Raw genomic sequence first — 24,854 nt, 5'->3', positions numbered from 1 at the left:
GTATAACAGACGGACACCATCTGTTGGTCTCGCAACGGCATACAAAAGGGTTGCACGTAAATAAGAATGCCAACGTGGACATGTCCACAAATATGTGCCAGCGGTGAAAATCAGTGCTACATCAGGGAGACCGAAGGCCCTGTGAAATGAGAAACGTGCGATTGCGTGCCACTCGAAAGTGGAGTCTGAGTGCAAGGCCACAATGGTGAGACCTGGGCACCGAGAAAAATTCGCTGCGTTTCCCCTACTAAAATAGTGCAACATATTTTTGCAGCTGCATTTAGGGGATACGTTGGCCTTTCAGTAACCGCAAAATTATCAGAATAAGTATTGCAGCGGCTGGGTATGCTATACCAAATATCGGCAATTTTCTGCTCTCACGTAAATTTACCGACATCTCTTTCGGCAACAAAACTGGGTAGAATGGTGTTTTATATATTGAACGATAGAGGAAAGACTGCACATTAAAAATATACTTCATTCACTGATATCTGACCTGCCGTCGAGCAGGTATGACCACTAAAAAATGTGAAAGTTTTGCCATATCTGCTGACTTGGGTATCTTTTCTTCAGCGTCCCTTTAAAGTGTGACTGTTTGCACTCCATACAGATATAATAGAGTGCTCAGACTTTATGTGTGCCAGCTATGAGGGTTGTGACGTGAATGAAATGGGGTCAGCAAGGCTGCAAAATAGCCAGAAAAAAATCAAATCGCGAAGACGGCGCCCCCTTAGCCCCGGTTGATCGTAGGAAGCTCTGGGAACCTGCTTTCATATTCACTTAAGGTCGTTTCCAACATATATTTTTTTCACTGAAAAAAAAAAAGTCATCAGCGAACCTTGGTCAATTTAAAATGAATTTACCGCACTGCAAGTGAGTTTTAAATGGCTAGGTCCATCTCAAATCGAACAATCCGGTACACTTGATGTTCTCGAATGAACGGGAAAAAAATATATGTTGAAGCCATCGGTGAGTTAGGAGAAATAAATGCTTTCGGAATTCTCTGCGCTGCGCGGTTCGGGAAATAGGAGAGGAGGAAAAAAGTGCCTCTCAGAAGACGATGTCGTCGCGTGCAGGTTTGAGCGTTCCCTACAAGGCTATTTCTTGTCGCATTGTAGTAATTTCTTGATCTGGCTTTAGACCACCTAGGGCACAATTGGCTCCTGGATTGGCAGTGATGTGTCGGTTTTTGTTTGTCTGCAAAAAAATATCAAAGTTGACTCAAAGTGCCGAAAAGCACCATATTCACTGCAACTTTGCCTGCGATGTAAAAAAACGGATAAGACTGAGCTTTATGCCGTTTAATTTGTCATTCATGGGGCTATCGAATGATATGTAATTTGTTGCTCTACTCTGTCAGGAACGTGAGCGATACCTCTTTAAGTAGCACCATACCACCGAAAAATTTTAATTTGTCATTCATGGGGCTATCGAATGATATGTAATTTGTTGCTCTACTCTGTCAAGAACGTGAGCGATACCTCTTTAAGTAGCACCATACCACCGAAAAATGACGAATTTCAGAAGCCTTGATCTAAAAAACCCCACCAAAAACTTGCCTCGAAAATTTTATATGTTGTAGGTAGTCCCTTAGACTATGCACAGAAGAAAAATCGAAATTCGGACTTGATTGGTAGGCGCACTGTGAATTTTTTGCCACCCCTGTACGCGGAGCGCATTCAAGCGGTGGCACCGTGTCCCGCGTGTTGCAAACTCGAATTTTCGAAAGGAGCTTTCAACTTCTGTCTTCAAATGAAGGTAATTGCTACAGGTTGAAGCCGTTTGGAGCTTTTATGTTCATAACAGTGTTGTAATCGCTGAACATAGATTGTAGAGCAACCAGAAGTGCTCACATTTTTTGCGGGATGTCACGCATGCATTGCAAGTGCCGTGAAGAACAGAATGCTTTAGAATGCTTTTGCATCTTTATAAAAGGTATATTTGTTCACGGTGATCATATCGAAGCATATTTACAGTATACAGAATAAAAACAACTTGACAGCGAAGAAGACAAGGTAAGAAGGTAACGTAAGTTATGCAGAGCATCCCGGGTGGATGAGAGTGCTCGTGTCATGAACTTCCAGAGGCTGTTGTAGGAGCCACTTTCCTTAATGTTACTTTTGATGGCAGGTTCTTTTCAGATTTTCTTGATAGGCTCTTCTCACGTTACATGCTAACTCGCTGAAATCCTGGCAGTTACTCCTGCATGTTCCTGGCAGGGCAAAGCAGTCTTCAGTTGACGGCCTGTCTTTCTGCCCATTTCTTCACGTATCTGGGAGTGTTTGCGCTGTGCATATGCCTCCATCGATTTCTTTCTTTACTTCAGCGGTGTGACGTTAATGGCTTCAGATGATATATACTCAACGATTTCTTGGACCACGTCGGGCTGGTGCACAAACGGGTGACCCTATGAGCTTCCTTCAAACGTGGACGACATTGCTGCTTGCTGTGATCCAGCCACCTTTGCTGTGAAGTACTTGAAGCAGCTTCTACACAGCTAGAACATTTCTGTTACGCCTTCAGTTTGATCCGCTGGAACCAGATTCTTTATGACAGCTACGGCGATCACCGAAGCAAAGCGAAAGTTCTTTGTCCGAAACACTTTTTTCCTGTGTATGAGGCGGTAGTCAGCGCAATACACACGGTCAGCGCTGTACAACGAAGAGGCCATGAAGGTAGGTGTGATGTGAGGACGACACAGTACAGTAATGCAGATGTCGCACTTTCTGTATAAGGGCACCCAATGCACTTCTGTAGTCGAGGATGATGCGAAACTTTGTGCAAGGTGTCTTCCGAGAGTTAATCCGACTAGGACCTTCCCATGGTCGCAGCATGTCGAATCGAAGAACATATTGGACAGCAGCGCCAGTCGGGCTGTTCCGGCAAGGTTCACAAAAGGCACCATGACTTAGCCTTGAATGTGCAGCGTAAGACACTGCACAACGACACTTTCCTCTGTGCGATTTCCGCTGTCCGAGGTCATGGAGCCGTAGGAAAGGAAATGTTTTAAAGAATGCTGGAAGTCACTGCGTCTCTCCTGACATAATGTGTACAGTAACTCTGCTTGTTTATAATCACCCTGAACAGATATACCTCTTACAAAGATGTAAAAGCATTCTGTTCTTCACGGCCTCCAAGCACTTGCAATGCATGTGTGACATCCCGCAAAAAAGTGTAGCACATCTGGTTGCTCCACAATCTACATTCAGCGATTACAACACTGTTATGAACATAAACGCTCAGAACGGCTTCAAACTGTAGCAATTACTTTCATTTGAAGACAGGAGTTGAAAGTCCCTTTGGAAAATTCGATTTTGCAACATGCGGGACACGGAGCCACCGCTTGAATGCGCTCCGCGTATAGGGGTGACAAAAAATTCACAGTGCGCCTACCGATCAAGTCCGACTTTTGATTTTTCTTCTGTGCATAGTCTAAGGGACTACCTACAACATATAAAATTTTCGAGGCAAGTTTTTGGTGTGGTTTTTTAGAAAAGGGCTTCCAAAATTCGTCACTTTTCGGTGGTATGGTGCTACTTAAAGAGGTATCGCTTACGTTCCTGACAGAGTAGAGTAATAAATTATATATAATTCGATAGCCCCATGAATGACAAAAACGGCATCAAGCTCAATCTTATGTTTTTTACATCGCCCGCAAAGTTGCATTGAATATGGTGCTTTTCGGCACTTTGAGTCAACTTCGATATTTTTTTGCAGACAAACAAAAACTGACACAACACAGCTAACCCAGGTGCATATTGTGCCCTAGTTGTTCTAAAGGCAGATCAAGAAATTACTACAATGCGACAAGACATAGCCTTGTAGGGAAGGCTCAAACCTGCGCGCGGCGACATAGTCTTCTGAGGGGCATTTTTTTCCTCCTCTCCTGTTTCCCGAGCCGCGCAGCGCAGAGAACTCGGAAAGTGTTTATTTCTCCTAACTCACCGATGGCTTCAACATATATTTTTTTCACGTTCATTCAAGACATCAAGTGTACCGGATTGTTCGATTTGAGATGGAACTAGCCAAATGCAATAGCATTTATGAGGGAACCCACTGAGTTTTCTTGAGGCAGGGTATGTCGCCGTGTAAGACCTGCAGTCATTGGAGACTGCTCAGAGATCACGTGTTCTGATAATGCCGAAATGTTCCCAAGCAATAACAAACGTGGCCAATAGCCGTGGAAAAACTCGCTCGCAGTGACGATGCAGCGAAGCCGTTAAATGCAGCAGTTACAGCAGCAAGAAGCAGGGAGAGAAAGAAGAGACAAGACGAAGCTGAAGGAGTGTCCCATTCGCAACAGCAGCATTGCACAGAGCAGACAGAGGACAGTAGAGTCATTCCAGCTCAATAATCCCAGTTCGACCATCCCAGGCTCGACCATCGCAGATTTCAGAGAAAAAATTTATAATGTTGCCATTGATGGGAACGTGAACCACACATAGTATTTTTTCCCGGAAGCGCGTTGAATGGTCGCTAGGGGGCTTTGAACTCCCGCACAAAGCAGTAAACCAGGGCGCGCGTGAGTGCGGCTTCACATTGGTAAAAAACTCAAACGGGACTGTCTTCACAAAGCCTGGTAAGGGCTCTGCACTGTTCCACACCCGTTCGCAGCGGATCATTCGCATGGGAGCGTTCGGTGAAATATACTCTAAATCCACTTACTGCGATTTTTTTGCGGACAAACTATTAATGAAACTTCCAACAACTAACTTTTTACAAGTTCAGACCTGTCCAAGTAATGCACAGAAAAAGTTTGAAGCTGGATGGAAGAGCAGCAATCCCAGCCTGAGAGCGGGGTTCTCAACATTTGCTAGCCTTCACCCCGCATGTTGCGTTCTGGCTGGGCCACCTGGGCCACCTTCCGGGCTGTGCTGTAGTTTAGAAACGATCCCGGAGCGCACGGATGGCTGCAGATTTAGCAGGAGTACGGTAAGGCCGTTGTTGCCAGACGACACTTCTGAATATGGACGTCCAGTGCATGTTACGAAATGAATAGTATCAGCTTTATGTCATTGTTGCCAGACGACACGCGCGAATAAAATATGCGCGGACAATAAAAGCAGGCTACAAAATTAATATCTGCTTTTGAAAGGCAGAACAGGGTTATTAGAAGAGTTAAAGCTCGTAGGGCCAACTGTGATGGAAAACAGAAAACTGCATGCCAAGCAAGAATTGTATTATGAGAAATAGGCGTGTTTTGGGCCTAGATGTCTGGAATACAGCATTTACTATTGAAATGTGCACAAAAATACTGGAAATCATTAGCAGAGGCACAAATGAATCAGAGGAAAAGTGATGTTTTACATGGGGAGTCTTAACATCAGAGGTCACATTCTGTATGTTAAGTCATTATTGGGCACCAAACCCCTGTGAGTGTATCCAGGATACCGTCGGTTGTGTGTCCTTGAGGATGTGGCCTAACTTCAACAAGTTCGTGTTTGTGGTTTTGGAAAGCACTTGTGATGTGTCGTGTGATACACGTTCTTGCGGTGTTCGGCGACATCGCGAGATTGGTGTTTCATCACGGTTTCTTCCTAATGTTATGCGTTTCTTGTAATAAATTTACGTTTTAGTTACATGAAAACCGTTGAAAAGTAAAAAGATTGAGTTTTATACTTTTGTGTTTGTGTCATATTTTGGTTCCATTGGGATGGCGGCGCTCAAGTAGTGGGATGGGGATTGGAGATAGATCGCAGTAATTATCCGTTGTCGAACGAGGTAATTTCGTATCAAAATTCACAAATTTTGCAAATCGGTAACAATTTTTGGCCTGTAAAATAGTAAAATTGCATGTAGAGACCAGACGCATATCGATTTTCCGTGTTTTTCATGATTTTGTCTTCGTAGAAGCTATGGGATCGTTACTAAACTATATCCCACATTCCGTTTATGTGTGCCTATACCATCAGAACCTGAAGCTGATGCTGCAAGCTATAGTGTTTCGAGGAAGTTACACGGAGCCTGTGCGACTGTTGGTGTGTGACATCGGGAAGGAAGAATGCATGCTTTCATGCTGTGCACGTTGCCCTCGGGTAGGCCATGCCAGGCAGCACCGTGAAGACCAGGAACTGCTCTCTTCAGAATTTTGGGACAGCATCACATTCCAACAGTGGTTTACCGGCCACCATATCAGTCTTCAGACATGAGTCTTGTCAAGCGACGAATTTAGGGACCAGCTACAGCATCAACTGGAAAATATGAAGTTTCACCACTTCGTCACCAAGGAGCAATCCCGCTATTTGTCATCGCTGAAGAGTAAACTTCCACCAATGAAAGCAATTGTTGTACTAGATTTTACAGACAATTATAGCGTCATCGCACAGGACGTCCCACAGTCATGGACCATTTCCGACAACGCGTATGCACACACGCCCAGACCTCGAGTCTACCATCTTTGAGTGGAAGACATCGCTATGGACCCACCTGCGGGAGACTGTCATGTTCACTGTGGGGAGATAATCGGTCTCAAGGTTACGCATACGTTTGAGGTCTGGTAACGAGTACAATGCGCTTTCACTCTTTCCACATTCTTCTTCCAATCTTCTCTTGCTACTTTCCCACGCAACGTGCCAGTTCGAAAAGCCTGTTCGAGCCTGTCTGACACACACGTCTAGGCATTAGTGACGTCAACGTCTACCGAGAGCTCTGTTTTCAAGGTGTGTAGGGACTGTAGCAATGAATAGGTCACAGCGTTAGTGCTTACGCTAGTATTTGCGTTCTCCCACGCCTGCATAACTGTAAATAGACCAAAATAAATATCAAGGCAAGTACAGTAGAATCTCGTTAATTCGAAATCGTTTAATTCGAACCTCCGGATAATTCGAACTCTCGTCCGAGTCCCGTCCAAAGCACATGTATTTCAATGGGGAGACACTCCCGATAATTCAGACAGACGATCGTATACACCGCATAATTCGAACCAACAGCGCTCGCGCGTCAGACAGGAACGGGTCACAGCGCCCCATATCTCCCTGATCATTGACCTTCCGTACGCTTTCCGTCCTCTTTCCGCATTTTGTGCTGTTCAAGGACGCTCTCTCCTCTTCACGATAGCAAGGAGTTTACGCGAACGCTTGCATTCTCCCTTTGTCCCTCTCCTCTTTCTCTCTCTTCCTCTTGAGGCCGTCAAGGGTGGAGGAGGTGTGTGCGCGTGCCGTCACTCATTTTTCTGACTTCGCGACTGTCAATATCGTTCTACAACCCGTTCACTGACATCGTTTATTTCCCTAACTTGCACCATGTCAGCAGAGACGACGGCGTGGAGACATTATCGACGCTGCGTGCGCCGGCTTAGAGACGGAGGTTCAGGTGACTCAAGCCACGAACCTGTCTCGCGATCCAGTGCCTTTACCAAGTACATCTGATGTAGTATCGGCGCTGGATATGAGAGTGCGCCATTTTTCTTCCGAGAAAAATGCGGATGCCACGCTTGAACTTGTGTCCGAATCAAAAGCGATGCTAACAGTCCCGCTAAAGACAGTCTGCTAACAGTCCCGCTTGCAAGAGCGAAATACTGACTGCTTTCAACCTTAAGTCTCTTCATAATTTCTGTAAGTGAATTCTTGTGAACATATAAGTCCTTTATTTCCTTCAAAGTCGTAACGCGCGGCCGTGACGCCCTGGGAGTTTTCTCCGCCGTAACTTCGGTTCGGCATCGGGAACGTAACGACAATAGCGGCGGAGTTCGGCAGCAGTAACGTTTTGAATTACGCCAATATAAATGCGTCTTGAAGTGACAGCGGTACCGCGAACATAAAATACGACCCGAAGTGCGTCGCGACACATCTGCATGCGCTCCCTGCGCCCAAGCCGTCTTCCAGGAGAGCGTCTCCCGTTAGTTCGAACTCCGGTTTATTCGAACAAATACCGCGGCCCCGTCGAGTTCGAATTAACGAGAGTCCACTGTAGCTGTTACTGTCTGTGGTTTCTGTTCGCATTTTGTTTGAGCAAACGTAGGAAAGCTCGCTCCCTCTCCGCGTACTGCGGCTGAGACAAGGTTGGCCCTTGCAGGTCGCTTGCGGCACCAGGATAACTTTTAAAATTTGTTGCTTGCCTTAAACGAAGAACACCTCTGAGAAAATTTTCATTATGGTTATTGGGACATTGGACTACCATTCTGAGCCAGTTTCGATGTCACAGCATGTTCAGAAATTTCAGGGCGGCTCAACAAAGTTACGGGTTTTTGCTTGAACACGCAACTTTGTGATTTTTTTTTTTTAAAAGAAAAACCATGAAATATTCGAGCTTCAAACTTTTTCTGCGCATTACTTGGACAGGTCGAAAGGTCGCAAAGTCAGTGGATTTAGAGGATACTTCACCGAACGCTCCCATGCGAATGATCCGCTGCGAATGGGTGTGGAACAGTGCAGAGCTATTATGAGGCTTTGTGAAGACAGTCCCATTTGAATTTTTTACCAATGTGAAGCCGCACTCACGTGTGCCCTGGTTTACTGCTTTGTGCGGGAGTTCAAAGCCCCCTAGCGGCCATCCAATGTACTTCCGGGAAAAAAATCTTTGTGTGGTTCACGTTCCCATCAATGGCAACATTATAAATTTTTTTTTCTCTGAAATCCGTGATGGTCGAGCCACACGACTGGGACGATTGAGCTGGGATGACTCAGTACAGAGCTCAAACATGGCAGAATTGCATCTAAGCAAATAAACATCTTTGTAAGCTGTAAGTAACTTGTCAGCTGCTGTGTTCTCTGGGGCAGCGGCTGTCAGCAGACAGGTTGGTGAACCGAACCACGTCCGCTGAACTGTCTGCAAGAGATGGGGAGACCAGGATAACCGCTTTTATTGCCGAGCATAAACTCCTGTTCACCCTTCTTGTTCCCTTCTGTGCACAAAACATCAAACTGTCATTGTATCGAGAGGATAGAGAGTCCCCAGAGAAACCCTAGTCTTGGGTTTTTAAGTTATGGATGTCATTGTATTTCCATTACCCTTTAATTGACATAGATGCTGTGAACAACATACATCACCATTTAGCTCAGTTGCATTGTATCATTCACTCGCAGCTCAATCTTCTTGAACATTTGCATCGTCGTCATAATCATCATCTCTATCATCTGTGTCTCCAACAATGATGTCAACGACGCGATCAAGCAAGGGGCCTTCTAGGTTCCGTGAGAGGACATCGAGGAGATAGGACCCGTCTGCTGTGATTCCATCTGCTAAAGTGCGCTCAAGGGCCTTCACCTGAAGGATAAAACATGGTAGTTGCTATTATGTGACATGCAGTTGAAATAACAAGCAACTTAAAGTAGCACAGAAGACACTTTTAACAACCTGTTTTCTTCCTATAAAACTGTTAAGTCGGCTAGTCAGATACGCCATGCAAACTAATTCGCACCACAGAGTCATAATTATCGCTGAAATTGAATTTAAAGTATGCCGCAAAAAGCGACTGTGCGCAACGGCGTTGGACAGCAGTACCAGCCTGTGATCTGTCGGAACCTCGCGCTGACGCTACAAGGAGAATGCTCGCTGATTGGTCCACAGACATGTTGTCTGCTGCTCGGCTGTTCGGAGTTCTGAAAAAGCATCGCTCCTGGCTCAGTCATGATCCCGCCACTCCTTCTATCCCCAATTCTCCGGGAGAACTGGCAAAACTGGTTTACGGCGGCAAAGGGACAAGGCGCTGACCCCCACAGAGCAGCGAACCAGAACGAGCTCTCCTTGTAACGTCATCGGTGACGTGGCATCATACCTTCTCCTCCTCGTTATATCAGGAGTGGTGAGTTAAAGGTGAACGCGCAGAGCCATGTTTATGTGACTTTTTTTTTCTGGGAAACAAACTGCACAAATCAAAACCTTTCACGCTATTCGGTAATATGACACACACACTTTCATCAGACGTCTTAATCTGAAAATTTTTGGATGGCCCTGTGTACTCCTTTAAAAAGTGTGTGAAAGACATGTGCAAATAGTAATTATTTTGAAACAAGCGACTACACAGTGAATAGTCATAAAACCGAATTAAATACGAAGTGAATCGCTGTTTAACCTGACCGGATACACATGCAGCTATGGCTATAGCTATGGCTATCGCTATGGCTAAACCAGGCCCCCACAGCTCCCAGTCTTCGCAGTTCTAAAAAAATTTTTGCGAAGTCATAACCATGTGGTAATACAATGTGTTGTGGTCCAGGAATGTGTGGTTGCCATGTTATTAGTAGGGTTTCGCGTTTTCGGTTTTAATCGGAAAACATACGCCGGGTAATTTTTCCCTCATTCGATTTTAATCGAAAAACATCGAATACAGAGGAACATTCCAGGAACCATGACAGATAAATTGCTGCACATCCCCAGCTTAAGATTCCAACATGCCAAGCAGGCTTTCCTTTATTACTCTTCTTTTCTTGGTATCTCCTATGGTTGGACGACCTGCGACCAGATTGAGTGTTCTGGGGTCAATCCTTTTGTCCCGGATCGGGTGCGCTAGTCGAAATCTCATTCTTCTGCCATTGTAGGTGCCCCACTGCGTTTGTGAACCTTTTAGGGACGTGACGTCAAGTAGAATCTCGGTCAATGGCCTTTAGTTGTTTAGTGGAGAGGTTACGACTGTACATACACCTCCATTTTCCATGTACGGCAGTTCCGCCTTTCCGCGGCACCTGAGATGGGAAGAAAAAGGAAGGGGGCCTCGGACAACATTTGCAAAAATCAAGATTTTGAACTCTCAGGCAAGGAAGATGTTGTCGTATGCAAGTATTGTCGCGTGACAGTTAATGTGGGCTGTGGAAGAGGTGCGGCGAGCATATCGGAGCATGTGCAATTGCGGTGCCACGTGCAGGAATCTGAAGAATCCTCATAATGAACGAGGTGAGCAAACGCTTTCCGGTTATTTCTTGTAGCTCTTATATAACTCGAACTGGTACTTCGTAAAACTGGGACTGGTAAAACGGGTGATTCGCATTGGTTGTTGTTGTTGTTAAGGCTGTGTTTGACGCGCACAGCCGTGAAATTACATTGTAATTGCTATACGTCGATAACTGTCGGGTGAACCATGTACACGCAAGGAAAAATATCGAAAAACTCTGATTTCGCGAAAATCAATACACATCGAAAAACATATGCCGAATCCACCCAAAAATAAACATCGAAAACGCGGAACCCTAGTTATTAGTGATAGCCTTGATGTGTGTGTGTGCGCTTGTTTACTTCCACTCCCACCGGTTGGTTCCGACGGCGAACAAGATAAAAGGGGACAGATACGCAGACGTGTTTTGGCTGCCTGACCCGCTCGCTGTCAGTGTACGTTTTGTTGGCTGTAGAATAAAGTCATTCCGTATGAAAATGGTTTCTGTGCCTAAGTACGGATACAACAGTGGCGACGAGACGATGGACTGCACGAGCCCCAGTCCGCCGAACATGACGGCTGAACCAACGGCCAAGGACAAAATGTCAGTAACGGGCGGCATCACCATGACACCTGTAGGGCAACTGAAAGAATTCAACCCTGCTTCCGCTTCATTCGAGGTATACGTTGAACGTTTTGAGTTGTATGTGACAGCAAACAGCATACCAGAAGACAAGAAGTCTCAACTGTTCCTCACAGCCCTTGGTGATGAAGCCTACACCACTCTACGTAGTATTCTTCTGGACAAAGCCCGCAAAGACGCGATGTACAAGGACATTGTAACTCAGCTGAAAAAACACTACGCACCAAAGCATTCAGTAGTTGCTGAGCAGCACCAGATTCAGGGAAGGAGACAGAAAGAAAATGAGTCGATCAGTAACTTTATTGTTGAAGCTGTTTCAGATAACGGACCCCACTGAGTTTGCGCATTTCCTTCGTTCGAACGGTGTAAAACACACATGAACCCCTCCATATCATCCTGCCTCTAATGGCGCTGCTGCGCGAGCAGTTCAGACCCTCAACAAGGCCCTACTGAAGGCCATGTTAGCGGATCGCGACGCAAATTGGCTGCGTTCGCTGCATCATTGTGTGGAGAACTTTTTATTTGCTTACAGGAACACGCCACACACGTTTACGAATCAATCGCCAAGAGAGTTGTTTCTGCCAAGTTATATGCTAGAGAGTACCAGATTCGATCAATTGAAGCTTGACCTAGCGTCTAACATGAAGGCAAAAATGCAAGCCATCAAGGCCAGGGCTGATAAGAGACGCAGGAACATCAGCAAGCAGTACTCTGTTGGCGATAAAGTGTTTGTCAAAACGGTTCGTGGCGAGGATGTAAACTGGCTTCCGAGGAGGGTAACAAAATGAAAATCCTCACGTGACAAGGCATATGCCCTTCTCATGGCCAATACCTAGTTCAAGTTCTGATGATGTGCCTAGTTCTCCAAGGGACTCAACTGATGAACTAGAACCGGTAGAATTAAGACATGGTACGAGGATTCGCAAGCAACCGGACCGATACGGGTATTCATGACTGTGTCGAGGCCCAGTGTAACTCATTGAGAGAATTGCGTTGTGATTCTGTATATAGTGCCTGACTTTTTAGGGTTATACCGGATTATGCCCAAAATTTACCCCCCCCCCCCCCCCCGATTCAAATCAGCAAAAACAAGGTTTAACTTGATATTTCCCCGAAAACTGTTGGACCAGGGGGATCCGAAGTCATCACAACTAACACACAACTTTGGAAACTGTTGTAAATGCATAAATATGCTCATACAAACTGTCAAGACAGAGACCCTGCTGCCTCTTACATGCAGGGACTCTGTGTCTACTGGTGTGTATTATGCCAAGTAAACCAAAGCCTTATGCCTGATTCTACCCGATTCAACAATAATTGGGCTGAATCAGGCTCAGTTCAACCCGATTACACCCGAATTATTGAAGCAAAATATAACCCAATATTTACCCCTTGATTTTGATGAAAAATAAAACCCGAAAAAATCAGGCTCCATGTGTATATTGCATAAAGATGTTGCTAGACTATAGTTGAAAGTGTTTTCCTATATAACTGTGGTGATATGGATTTAGTCATTACTTGTGCCTTATCTCGAAGAGGGAGGAAGTGTCCTTGTCTAAGAATGTGTGGTTGCCCTGTTATCAGTGATAGCCTTGACATGCCTGTGAGCTTGTTTATTTCCACTCCCATTGGCTGGTTCCAATGGAGAACGAGATAAAAGGGGACAGATAAGCAGATGTTTTTAGGCTGCCTCACGGGCTCGGGTTTCTGTGCCTAAGTACAGATACAACACAGTCTCAGGCATTATCATTGATACCCATTGGCCGAAGGACGTTGTGGGCTCCACGAAGTTGACACTGGGTTGACAAAGTTTTGAAATAGCATTCTTTCGTGGGCACCAGGTCTTGTGGGGTCTCGGTCGGCTGACAGCATCGTATTGCTCAAAGGGAAGTGTGTTCTTGGATCTTTTCATGCATCGAAGTGATTCTGTGCGTGTTGTGATGTTTCCCGACACAAGTATCCTATGAACAGTCTCTCCAGTTCAGAACTGGAATGCAGTGGTGAGCTGACCCCTGAGGAACACTTTTGAGTACCGTCGCATTTTCAAATGCGGTGAGAACAGAGACGGGATTCGGTGTCCCGTATTGATTTTCCGCTTCGTTGTAACCTTTGATGCACTGTGAGCAATGAAAGATGTTCACCGTGAAATCACTTGCACTCATGTGAGCGTATCTCGCTTCCAGGAGTAGACTGTGCGTGTGTTTTGTGCGTTCAAACTTGGGCCCGCTTGCACGAAACAAACTTAGTGTAATACTTAACGAGTTCCCCACTCAGTGTAGTGCCGGAGCCGTAAGTGGCTTGCACCAAACTTCTACAACACTAAAGTGGTGGCGCTCGCTCCGCGCAATTTAGGACACTGGCCAAGGGTCCTAGGAGCACCCTAAACTACCGCACTAAAGCTTAGGACTAACATGTCAGCCGCTATAAACCGTGTAGCGAAGATTCGTCGTCGGCACCAACTGTATCTCGCAATAGAGTACGCATTTTCCTCGCAATACTAACAACGTCTGATTTTTTTATGCTGTGGGTGCCGTACGTTTTGTGCTTTTCGTTAGCAACATCTCTCAAAATGATCGCCACGCGAAGTGCCTCTCATCGGCACTGCCGGTGGCGATAATTTCCCAATCATCGAGCAATTCGAGACATACTTTGGGCCACAGGCTTTATTTTATTTAACGAAAGTACGCAACAAGTGACCTAACGCGTTCTTGCAGCTACAATGATATTACAATACCTTTGTGAAATCGTTCGTTGGGGAGCTTCGCTCAAAGACAGGGACTCAAGCATTCCATCGCAGCATCATTTATTTGCGACCATGTCTCACGGTACCCGAACCAAGAATGACAAAAGTAAACACAAAAAAAAACAGTTCACGTGCTCCCCGCACGATCGTTGTCTTCTTCCCTTTGTAACACGTTTACAACTTCAGCCCAAAAATGTTACACGCAAAAAATGTTCTAACACACTCCCCCCCAAAATGGGCTAGCGCGCATTTTTAACCGTTGGCCAGTTCTATCGAATACAGCAGTTGCACCGGTCTTCTTCGCAAAGTCCCATCAGGTAGGCGTACGGTGCAAGCCCTGACTTTCTCATCCCTGCCGCAGAATACGTCCACAATCCTGCACAACTTCCAGAGCGGCCGTGGTTGTTTCTCATCGTGCAAGATGACTATGTCGCCAGGTTTGAGCGCTGATGACTTGAAAACTCTCGACGAACGAGATGACTGCAGTTCGGCCAAGTATTCCTTGTGCCATCTTTTCCAAAAGTGGGCAAGACCCCTTTGTCGACTTGTCCAAATTTCGTCTAATGATAGTTTCGTTGAGGTAAGTTCTCTGCATTGTGGGGTAGGTAGAGACGTCAGACGTTTACCGACGAGGAAGTGCGCTGGGGAAATTGGCATTTCTTCAGAGCTATTGCTGTAGAGGAACGTTATAGGCCGTGAGTTAATCACCGCTTCCACTTCAGTCAGGATGGTGACTATCTCTTCCGTATCAAGGAGCTTCCTTCCTAATACCTTCTTCAGCGATGTCTTGACGGATCGCACAAGTCGTTCGTAAAACCCGCCCCACCAGGGCGCCCGCTCCATAATGAACCGCCATTCAATTTTGCTCGTCGAGAAATGATCTTTCACCACCGGATCCCTTAAGGCCAACCACAGCTCTTTCAGTTCGCTCCTACTTCTCTTGAACGATAAGAAATTGTCAGAATACACAATGCGGCATAGCCCTCTCCGTGAGACGAACCGTCGTAGAGCCTGTAGAAAACTCCTGCTGGACATGTCCTTAGACAACTCGAGATGTATTGCCCTCGTGACTGCACATACAAAAAGGACGATGTAACGTTTCTTGGTACTGCTAGCTTCCTTCACCATCAGAGGTCCGGCAAAATCAATTCCCACCACTTCAAACGGTAGGCATTCTGTTACTCGGTCCGCTGGCAAAGGAGCAACCGTTTCGCTTGCTGCCTTGGCGTTCAAACGCTTGCAGGTCACGCAGTCGTGAATGACCCTTTTTACAAGTCGACGAGCTCTGGTAACCCAAAAGTTCTCTCGTAGTTGCACGAGTGTATCTCTGATGCCCGCATGAAGAAGTTGATGATGAGTCTGACGAACCAGTAGCTTCGTGTAATGATGATCTCCAGGCAAGATCCTAAGATGTCGCTCGTCGTACGTTCCACGGCTGAACTGTAGACGTCCGCCAGCCCTGATAATCCCGTCGTTGTCAATGAATGGTGTTAGGTCCCTTAATGGCGAGTTGCTCGGAAGTTTGGAGCCCTTTTCGATACAGCTCAGTTCGTGCTGAAAGGTCATCCGTTGAACTGTCTTTATCCAATGGACTTCGGCCTTTTCGATCTCTTCTGTTGACAGTACTCCACTCCTCCTGACATGCGATTTCAGGTTATGAATATAGCGCAGGACCCATGCTGTTGTCCTATGAAGCTTGAATACGGAACTGTACTTGTTGATGTCAAGTAAAACCGGTACTGTGGATGTTGAAGTAGCTGTGGTTAACACCTGGGATTTCATTTCTTCAAGTTCTTCGGACGCAAACCGTGTCGTTGGGGGCCTTCCTGGCCACGAGCTCTCGTCGCTGACGATCCACGGTGGTCCCTTCCACCACAACTGACTCTCGATCAGTCGTTGAGCTGATATTCCTCTGGTCATTAAGTCAGCGGGATTCTCTTTGCTCGGACAGTAGTGCCAAGGATGCGAATCGCTGTTCTTTTGAATTTCGGTCACTCGGTTCCTTACGAATGGTTTCCATCTTGCTGCATCGCCCTGGATCCAATGGAGTGTGATCATACTGTCGGTCCAGAAATGCACGCCGCTAACGTCAAGCTTGAGGTTTCCGCCGATGTACTGAAATAGGCGTGATGCAACGAGGCTCGCCATCAACTCTAGACGGGGCAGCGTCACTTGTTTTAGTGGAGCGATTCTTGACTTCGCCAGAACCAGTGTCGTCGTCGTCCTTCCTGTTAAGTCCCTTACGCACAGGTACACTACCGCGCCGTAGGCTGCGGTGCTTGCATCCGCAAAGACGTGCAGCACTCTGCTGTCGGCGACGTCACTTGAGCCATACTCGTAAAATCGCGGTACTTGTATCCGCGATAAATGTCTTAGGTCGTCGCACCAGTCAGCCCATTGGTGTCTGATGTCATCTGGTAGAATTTCATCCCATCCAAGTTTAAGTCGCCAAGTGCGTTGAAAACAGAGTTTAGCGGTTACGAGAAATGGCGAAATCAATCCCATTGGATCATACAGCCTTGCTGCTGTCTGTAGTACGAAACGTTTCGTATCTTTACGTTGCTCGGAGATCTGCCTGACACTGTCCACTGCGAATGTCAGGTTGTCCGTCGCGGGATTCCAAGATAATCCAAGAACTTTCAGTACACCCGCCACTTGACACTGTGGCATCGCTGCTGTTGCTTCCTCCTCAAACAAGTTCCTCATGGTCGGACTATTGGACGCCCATTTGTGCAACTTCATAGAAGCAGTTTGGAATATGCTCTTCGCCTCACGGTAAAGTTTCTCGGCACTTCCTTCATCTGCTGCTCCAACCAGAAGGTCGTCAACGTACAGTGACTCGCTGAGCAACGTACACGTGACGGGGTATTCGTCTTTCAGGCTCCGCAGGTGGTGTTGTAATGTAGCTGCCAGTAGAAAGGGGCTCGACGTGGTTCCAAAAGGGACCCTGGTCATTCTGTACGTTTCGATGTCTGGCAAAGGTTGATCGTGTGTCGGAGCTTCCTTCAGCCACAGAAAACGTAGTGCATCTCTGTCAGCGTCGGTGATGCCAATCTGTAAGAAGGCCTTCTCGATGTCAGCGACCATAGCCACCCGATATTTCCTGAAGTTCAGCAGTAATGCCACTAGGTCACAGTTCAAGTTGGGGCCACTTTCCAAATTGTCGTTCAGTGACTTCGCCTTGGCATCGTGTGACGAGGCATCAAATACGACCCGCAGCTTTGTCGTGCTGGCGCCTTCTCTGATTACCGCCTGATGGGGCATGTAGTACGTCCTGCCCTGCGATGATTGATGTGGGCTTGCCACCTCCGCAATACCGCTGCGTAGCTGCTGCCGTATGACGTTGTCATACTCGCTCATGAGCTGTGAGTCACGTGTAAGCTTCCTCAGGAGTTGATGAAGTCGCTTTCGGGCGACGGCCTTGTTGCTCTCCAGATCCACTTCCGTTTTCCACGGTAGGCATACTTGATAGCCATCTTCGACCTTCACCACAGTCTCCATGAACGACGTTACAACGTCGTTATCCCTCGTATCATCGTTTTCTGTCTCACGTATTCCCAGGCTGTCCAAATCCCACAACTTTGTCACGAGCTCTTCCAGTGGCCGCTCTTGCGTCACCGTCCGCAGCACTACCGTCTTGTTACAGTGTACAACATTTCCGCCTGTCGGGATGGGACCCTGAACACACCAGCCGCAGGACGTTTCGATGGCCCTCAGTCCCTTGCCGAGGTCTTCCACCTTCCCGCTGACGACTTCCCAATAATAGTCGGATCCTATGAGCACTGCGATCTCTTTGGAATCGGTCTGAATAACATCAACTGGCTCCAGATTCTTGTCGTTCAGCTTGCCTTGTATATCTTTGTCAATCATCGGAAGAATCTGCTCGCAAATGCTGTCGGTTTCCAATGCTTCAATCTCGAAGCTCTTTTCTCCATTACGACTGCTCATTGACAATCGTACTCTCCTGAAGCTCCGTTCTGTGAGGTGGCCTCCAAACACTTCAACCGTAAGCTCCTCGGTCTCCAAATACTTGCACCCCAGTTTCTTCGCCATCCTCCTTGATATGAAGGACCGCTGGCTCCCGCCATCAAACATGATTCTGGCAAGTGTCGTAGAGATTTCTCCTGACAGCATAGCCGTCGCAGGCTGAAGGAGAACTGTAGCCCTCCTTGAATTGTCAGCAGCTGAATGTAGGCTAACGGACGTCGTTGGCGTTGCGACAGCGTCCTGATCCCCGTCAATTTCTTTCGATCCTTTTTTCGACGCGTAGCTTGGATCGCGCATTGAAGCTGCATGTCGGCCTGTGCATTTCCTGCAACGCAACCTGCTCTTGCACTCCCTGGATTGATGATTAAGTTTAGTGCATCGGTAGCACCTCCGCTCAGCTGTGAGAATCTCCTTTTTCTTCGTTAACGGAATGTCAGAATCACAATTCTCCGTCCCATGCTGTTGTGACGAACAGAATGTGCAGCGTGTCTTCCCAGCCAAGTGCTGCAGTGCGGCTACTGAAGCTGTTGGCTGGCGTTTCCGGTCGTGAGAAGTCTTGTACTGTCCCTTGTCGTCGGTTTTTTGGGTAGATGTTGCCTGCTCCCGGCTTTCTACTTCAATTCTAACCAGCTGAAGTAGGTCTGACACCTTCTTCCGGTATTGCCTCACAGCAGGGTCAGAAATTCTTGCCGTTCCGGCGCTGTCTCCAGCTTGAATATCAGATGGAACTCCCACCGGGATGGATGCCATTGCCGATTTTCTGTGATATTGCAGCACAATGTCTCTCGGTAACGAGCGTAGCAGTACAGGGTACAGCAGTGAACAGTAAGAGTCTTCACTCACACCTAGGACATTCAGTCCGCGAATGTGGGCTTGGAGTCTGTCATAGAGCTTACGAAGCTCGCGTACGTCTTCGGACAATCGTACGGGACGAATATTCAAAAGCGCTTCCATGTGGTCCTGAATGATGGCAGTTTCCGTCCCATAACGTTGCTGCAACAACTCTACTGCGTCCTTGTAGCATTCTGCTGACAAGTGCAGACCTGCTATAGCAGCTGCTGCCTCGCCGACTAATACCGACTTTAGGTAACTGAACTTGTCACTGTGGGTCAGATCTTCGTTCTGATGGATCAGCCGTTGAAATTGTTCCCAAAAGGCCTGCCAATTTCGCTGCTTGCCGTCGAACTTCAATAACTCCAATTTAGGGAGTTTCACCTTGACTGCTGTCGATCTCGTCGTAGAAGTGGTCTGTATTCCAGCTTGTACAGATCCATTCTTCTTGCATTTCAGTCTGGCGATGCAGGTAATCACACGGTCGTTGTATTCATATGTGCGCGTAAAATCCTCTTTGCTCTGTTCGATCTCGCTGTGTTCGATTTCAGCGTCTACGTCGTTAAGTTGCTGGTGACACGCTTGAAGTCGTTTGATCAACACATCGAGAGCGTCCAATGTGGCTTCTCCAGTCCCGCTCAGTAGACTGTTGGCTTCGGTGATGATTCGGGTCACTTGGGACCGGAGCACCTGACGTTTCTTCGGTAGATGAGACATGGCGTCCGCCGTGTTCGATTCCGTTGATTCGCTGCGTCGTTACCGTTTCAGCAGTGTTCGTCGATCAGAGTCCTTCAATACCTTGAGTCCTCGAAGATCCCGGGTTTCGGCACCAAAAGTTATGTGAAATCGTTCGTTGGGGAGCTTCGCTCAAAGACAGGGACTCAAGCATTCCATCGCAGCATCATTTATTTGCGACCATGTCTCACGGTACCCGAACCAAGAATGACAAAAGTAAACATCAAAAAAACAGTTCACGTGCTCCCCGCACGATCGTTGTCTTCTTCCCTTTGTAACACGTTTACAACTTCAGCCCAAAAATGTTACACGCAAAAAATGTTCTAACAACCTTATTTTGGTTCTACAAACTGTTTACGTGCGACGGCAGAAGCAGACGACTTCCCACAATCCAAACATGCCTTGATGAATGCACATGAATGAACATGCGTTCCTGGGATGAACTCCGGAAGTTCTCTTTCTACCAATGAGAGCCTCCGAAAACTGTTACTGCTCGTAGCCACGATCCACTTTAGAACACTTAACTTAGGGCGGTCGTCGAAGTGTTCGTGCAAGCCACTTAACTGCAACCCTAAACTTAGTGCACTAACGCGTTAGTGAAACACTTGCCAAGTGTTGCACTTAGGAATGTTTCGTGCAAGTGGGCCCTGGTCTGATTGGATTCAACGAATGCAATGGATTGGGCTCATGACGCATGGTGAATATTTGTGTCAGACCATTGAGTCAGCACATTGTACCAAATAAATGTGTATTTCGTCCACAGTTCGCCTTAGTTGTTTTCGAATATGTAATAACGTGCGTCGGGCGTGAAAACCAGTAAAAGTAAAAGCCGATGGTAGCCAGGATGGGCCGAAAAGCGAGCCACACTGAGAGACTCCTGAGTGGCCGAATGGTAGAATCATAGTTCATTTTCATTGGTTGAATTCCCCGTGTTGCCTGAATTATCTAAAACTATGGGTTCTATGAGGAGCTGTGGGAGCATGGCTTAACTATGTTGGCTTAGGAGGAAAGGCAGCAGAGAGTGCAGCCTGCACTGCCTAGTGCATGCCTGGAGGGGATGATATGACCTCCTCAGTCTGTCTAACCCAACCTGACTTGACCCAACTAATGTTAGCTAACGTCACCTAGTGTATTGCCTCTCCCACTAATAATGGAGGAGTACCCGTCATACTCAAGATGGCAGAGAAACGAATGACTGCCAATGAATTAATCCCCCTGCTTCATGCCTTCCATGAGACATGGTACAAATAACGTAACTCGTGCGTGGTTTCCTGCTCTCCTCGTTGTTTTGGTTCACGCCGCTCCTGTGATAGTACCTTTAAGGCAGAAAACTTCATCGCACACAAAGGGAAGTTGTGAGAGTTTCGGGTCAGCGCGAAATATACCTCTCGTCTGCTATTACTATAATTCATTCAGTGCTTCTGCTGCGGTTTGTTAGGTGGCGTGCAGCCAAAGGTAGAGACGAATATGATCTAATGCTTTACCTTTCACAAGATGGCGGCATGTCCAATGATGAATTAGGGTGCGTGAATATTAGCTCCCTCTGTGAAGTGTGAGTCACCCTTTGTAGAAGCGAATGCAGAAAAGCCGCTATATTGACTCCCATGCTTACTGTGCATGAATGCTGTGTACTGATTTCACCAACTTTTTCAAATCTCCTCTGCTACGTATTTACTCAACTCCAAAATGCAGTGTGTCTCTAAGCGCATAACTACACTTTTGTGACCGCATCGCAAGCAATGAACAACAACTTCATTTTTAAGGTCTGGAATGGATACTAAAAAACTATACATGGGAGTCAAGATGGCAGAAATTCGTAGCAGACAATGCGGTTGGTTGTACCCCAAGTGGCAATGGTAAAATCGGGGATAAAATACATGTTTTACTGGGCTTTGCCCTAACACAGCAGACCCTAAGCATTACTAGCTCAGGAAGCCCATTTTTGTGTCTTTAAGCAAATTAAGTTACGCCCACATAACTGCTTGAACGCCGTGATCTAACACTAAGTGGATAAAAGACATTCTAGAATTGCTTGAGGAAAGCCTTCAACTTGAGCTTAATAATAATAATCACGAATTAATGAATGATAGTTGATGTGGTGGCACCTGGAGTGAGGGACAACCATTCATTAATTCATTTCGTGTAGTGTTCGTGATTCTGTGTTTCATTGCTGGAGCTACTACTATGTTTAATATGCATGCTCCTACCTGAACCCTGAGCCTCTTGATTTCTTGCCATTGCTTCTTGGCAATACTGACGAGACGCTCCCTAGGGAAAGTGTGGATGGCCGACATTTCGTAGTTTTCCACACTGACAGCTTGAGCCATCTCATCCTCGTCTGTGCTCACGCATTGTTGAAAACATGCAGGGGATGGGGCTGGGAAAACAGTTGATTCTGCATGTGAATTTGGTGAAAGAGGAACATGGAAAAATTTTCTACACATAAGAAATGGCCAGTATGCTGGAATGTACAAGGCGTTTGGTAAGAAACTGTTATTTAATTTTTAAAGACGGCCTGCTTGGCGTAATGCCACTCCTTAAAGTTTCTGTCAAACACTGTGTTGGTTTGTTGTTGTGTCACACATTAATTGAGATAATTTTGTTACGTGAAGCTGAAAATTAGTAATGTGAAGGTAGAGAGCAATACAAAAGTGAAGGAGCTTTTTCTTCATGAATTTGGAAGTCAATGGCCAAAACATACTATGAAAATTGTAGGGTTCGTCATATGACTTCCACAAAATTTTGACAACCAAAAATCTGCTGGTTACCAGAGCACAATAATTGGAATTTCTGTTTGTGGGAACTCCTCTAGTTTGTGGAGTCTCAATTTAGGTCAATTCAGGTACAGTTTTATTCCGATCAAGGGCATTACCACAGAGCCCTGTCATTATATGGTGGGTGAGGGCAGAAATGTGGATAAGAACAAGGTATGATTGTGGTGTGATTTGCTTTTTTTTTTTTTTGCACAGGATTGAGGATTTGACAGTGGAGTCAACAATTCCACAAATGCAAATTTCGGCAAGCATGTTTTGGCAAGTGACAGATTTGTGCTGTGCAAGTGACAGAAGTGACAGACAAGTGACAGATGTCCTGTGATAAACTTCTGGGTGTGACCCTGTGAATGTCATTGAAATGCCATTGAGCCCGTTTATGATGATCTTCGGCATAACGATCCTGTAAAGCCTAATTAACTACACTACCTCCATTTTTTGCACATCATGCATAAGGTACATATTGTGGCCATTAAATTTTGTGAACCCTAGATACTAAAATTTCTACCTTATAGGCCTACTTCGTCATAAGATCAAGATCACCTGCTGCACAATTCATAAGTGACATTGCACAAAGCAGTTCAAACTGAACGAATGGCCAGACACAGAATGGTTACTGTGCGTCATATTCAGTTCAAATGCTTACCAGTAATCTGTACAACCAACTGCAATGATAAAGTTTGTGATGAGAGCAAATGTCAAATCTTGCCAAAAAATTTTTTGTGCCCTTAAAATTTGCAATATTCAAAAAATTTGTTCGGGGCTTACGAACAACAAGGGTCTCACAGTAACTCCGTTATTATGATTTTCAATGTAACAACAACTCCACTCTTATGATCACATTCCTGGTTCGTGCCAGTTTGCCAATTGAAACACAAGTGAACAAGACTGATGTAACAATCATTGTGAGGATGTTGCCTCACATATAGCGATCAGAATTTGCGCCATCAAATCCGTATCACTGGTGTGTTATGGTCATAGCCTTCTAAATTCATGGAGAAACATGCTACATCTGCTTGGCTATTTTAAAGTTCGGCTAACAAAATTAGCTTAATTAATGTGTGGCATGAATGCAAGCTACCAGTGACATATACCGTGATAAAGTAAGGATAAACGGGATGAGACAAGACAAATGCAAGTCTAACAGTTAGATGCGCATGTACTATATGTAGTGCAAGATTTGAGTTTCCCCAGTGCTCTGTAAAAACACACCAAAAGCGAGGATGCAGAGACACAAAACTAGGGTTACTTCCGGTTAGGCCACGCTCAAAATCAAACCGGTTCACGAGCTGGTTCAACATTTCCGTTTTCTATCTCCCATCAAACTGCTTTCATCAAGAAATGCGTGGCTAATAGCTTACTGCAGTTGTCTGCATTGACGTATTTAGTGGCCGGGGGCTCCCTTTAGCGAGAGAAAGGAGAATAAATGAGCACTTGCAAATAGCGTCCGCACTGATGAAGCAATCAAATCTTGCTACTTTCTGCTCTCAAAATCTCTTTTTTCACGTGCACAGTGCCAACAAGATACACTTCAAGGAAGCCAATTACGATATACATAATTCTACATAGATAGACGACAGTACTGAGCTGTCACACTGCATTCGCGAACATTCCACTACATTTATTTTTCCAGTCACCACCGATCAGACAGGCACCGTTGTGTGTATGTTCCCTCTCCCCTTCTCATGTTTCTGACTGGTTTAATTTTTACTGCTCACATGTAAAGGTAAATGTTGGGTTTGTCCTACAGAGCTAGCACTCTACTCCTGCCTCATTCCGTGCATGATAGCAGGTCATTCATCTTTCGGAAAATACAGCAGTTGTTAGAAGAGAATTTGCTTGGAAACCCAGCGTTTGAAAAGTGTCCGCATGGCACCTGCGCCTCCTTTCTAAAGAGCAGACACCGCAGTGCTATGGGATGCTAGCCGCAGCTCTCACAAGGACAACTGCATTTTGACATGTTAAAAAAGCCGCTGGAAGCATACTTATTATAAGTCTTCGTTTGACTGCTAGGTGAAAATGTGTTGAGTGGAATGCGTTGCCTGAAACAGTGCTGAATAGTTCATGTGTAGAACAGTTTTCTACAGCTTTATCACTGATTCGTCCTGATGCTGCCCTTGCTTGGTTCTGTGCCCACCCCTATTTAGGCTCATGAAATTGGGCCATTAGTATGTGAAATAAATAAATAAATAAAAATTCGCTTAATCCATGATATGGAGACCAGTGTGTCCTCATTTGGGGATTGAGAGGCACTTGAAATGTTGCACAGACTTCTTTTACGTCCAAACTGGTTCGTTGCGAACTGGTTACCGCTATTATTTTTTCCGGTTCTGCTCC

The 24,854-nt window shown here is 46.0% G+C and overlaps 1 protein-coding gene across 4 annotated transcripts in view; it reads right to left on the bottom strand.

The window, feature by feature from the left end:
• LOC135378605 (uncharacterized) overlaps window positions 1-24,854 on the bottom strand; it is a 29,014-nt gene that overhangs the window by 2,242 nt on the left and 1,918 nt on the right. Inside the window, exons 3-6 of one of the 4 annotated variants that reach the window (XM_064611680.1) lie at window positions 24,507-24,559; window positions 23,164-23,182; window positions 21,954-22,141; window positions 8,983-9,204 (exon numbers count right to left, since the gene is read on the bottom strand). In XM_064611680.1, the coding sequence (XP_064467750.1) occupies window positions 9,025-9,204; window positions 21,954-22,141; window positions 23,164-23,182; window positions 24,507-24,559 (440 nt within the window). In that variant the 3' untranslated portion in view covers window positions 8,983-9,024. Of the gene's footprint in view, window positions 1-8,933; window positions 9,205-21,953; window positions 22,142-23,163; window positions 23,183-24,506; window positions 24,560-24,854 lie in introns of those variants that run through there. The other 3 variants (XM_064611678.1, XM_064611681.1, XM_064611682.1) reach the window with 3 other exon arrangements.

The sequence above is a fragment of the Ornithodoros turicata genome, chromosome 1 (genome assembly GCF_037126465.1).
Source record: "Ornithodoros turicata isolate Travis chromosome 1, ASM3712646v1, whole genome shotgun sequence".
NCBI lineage: Eukaryota > Metazoa > Arthropoda > Arachnida > Ixodida > Argasidae > Ornithodoros > Ornithodoros turicata.
This window is presented reverse-complemented; position numbering and strand designations above follow the sequence as displayed.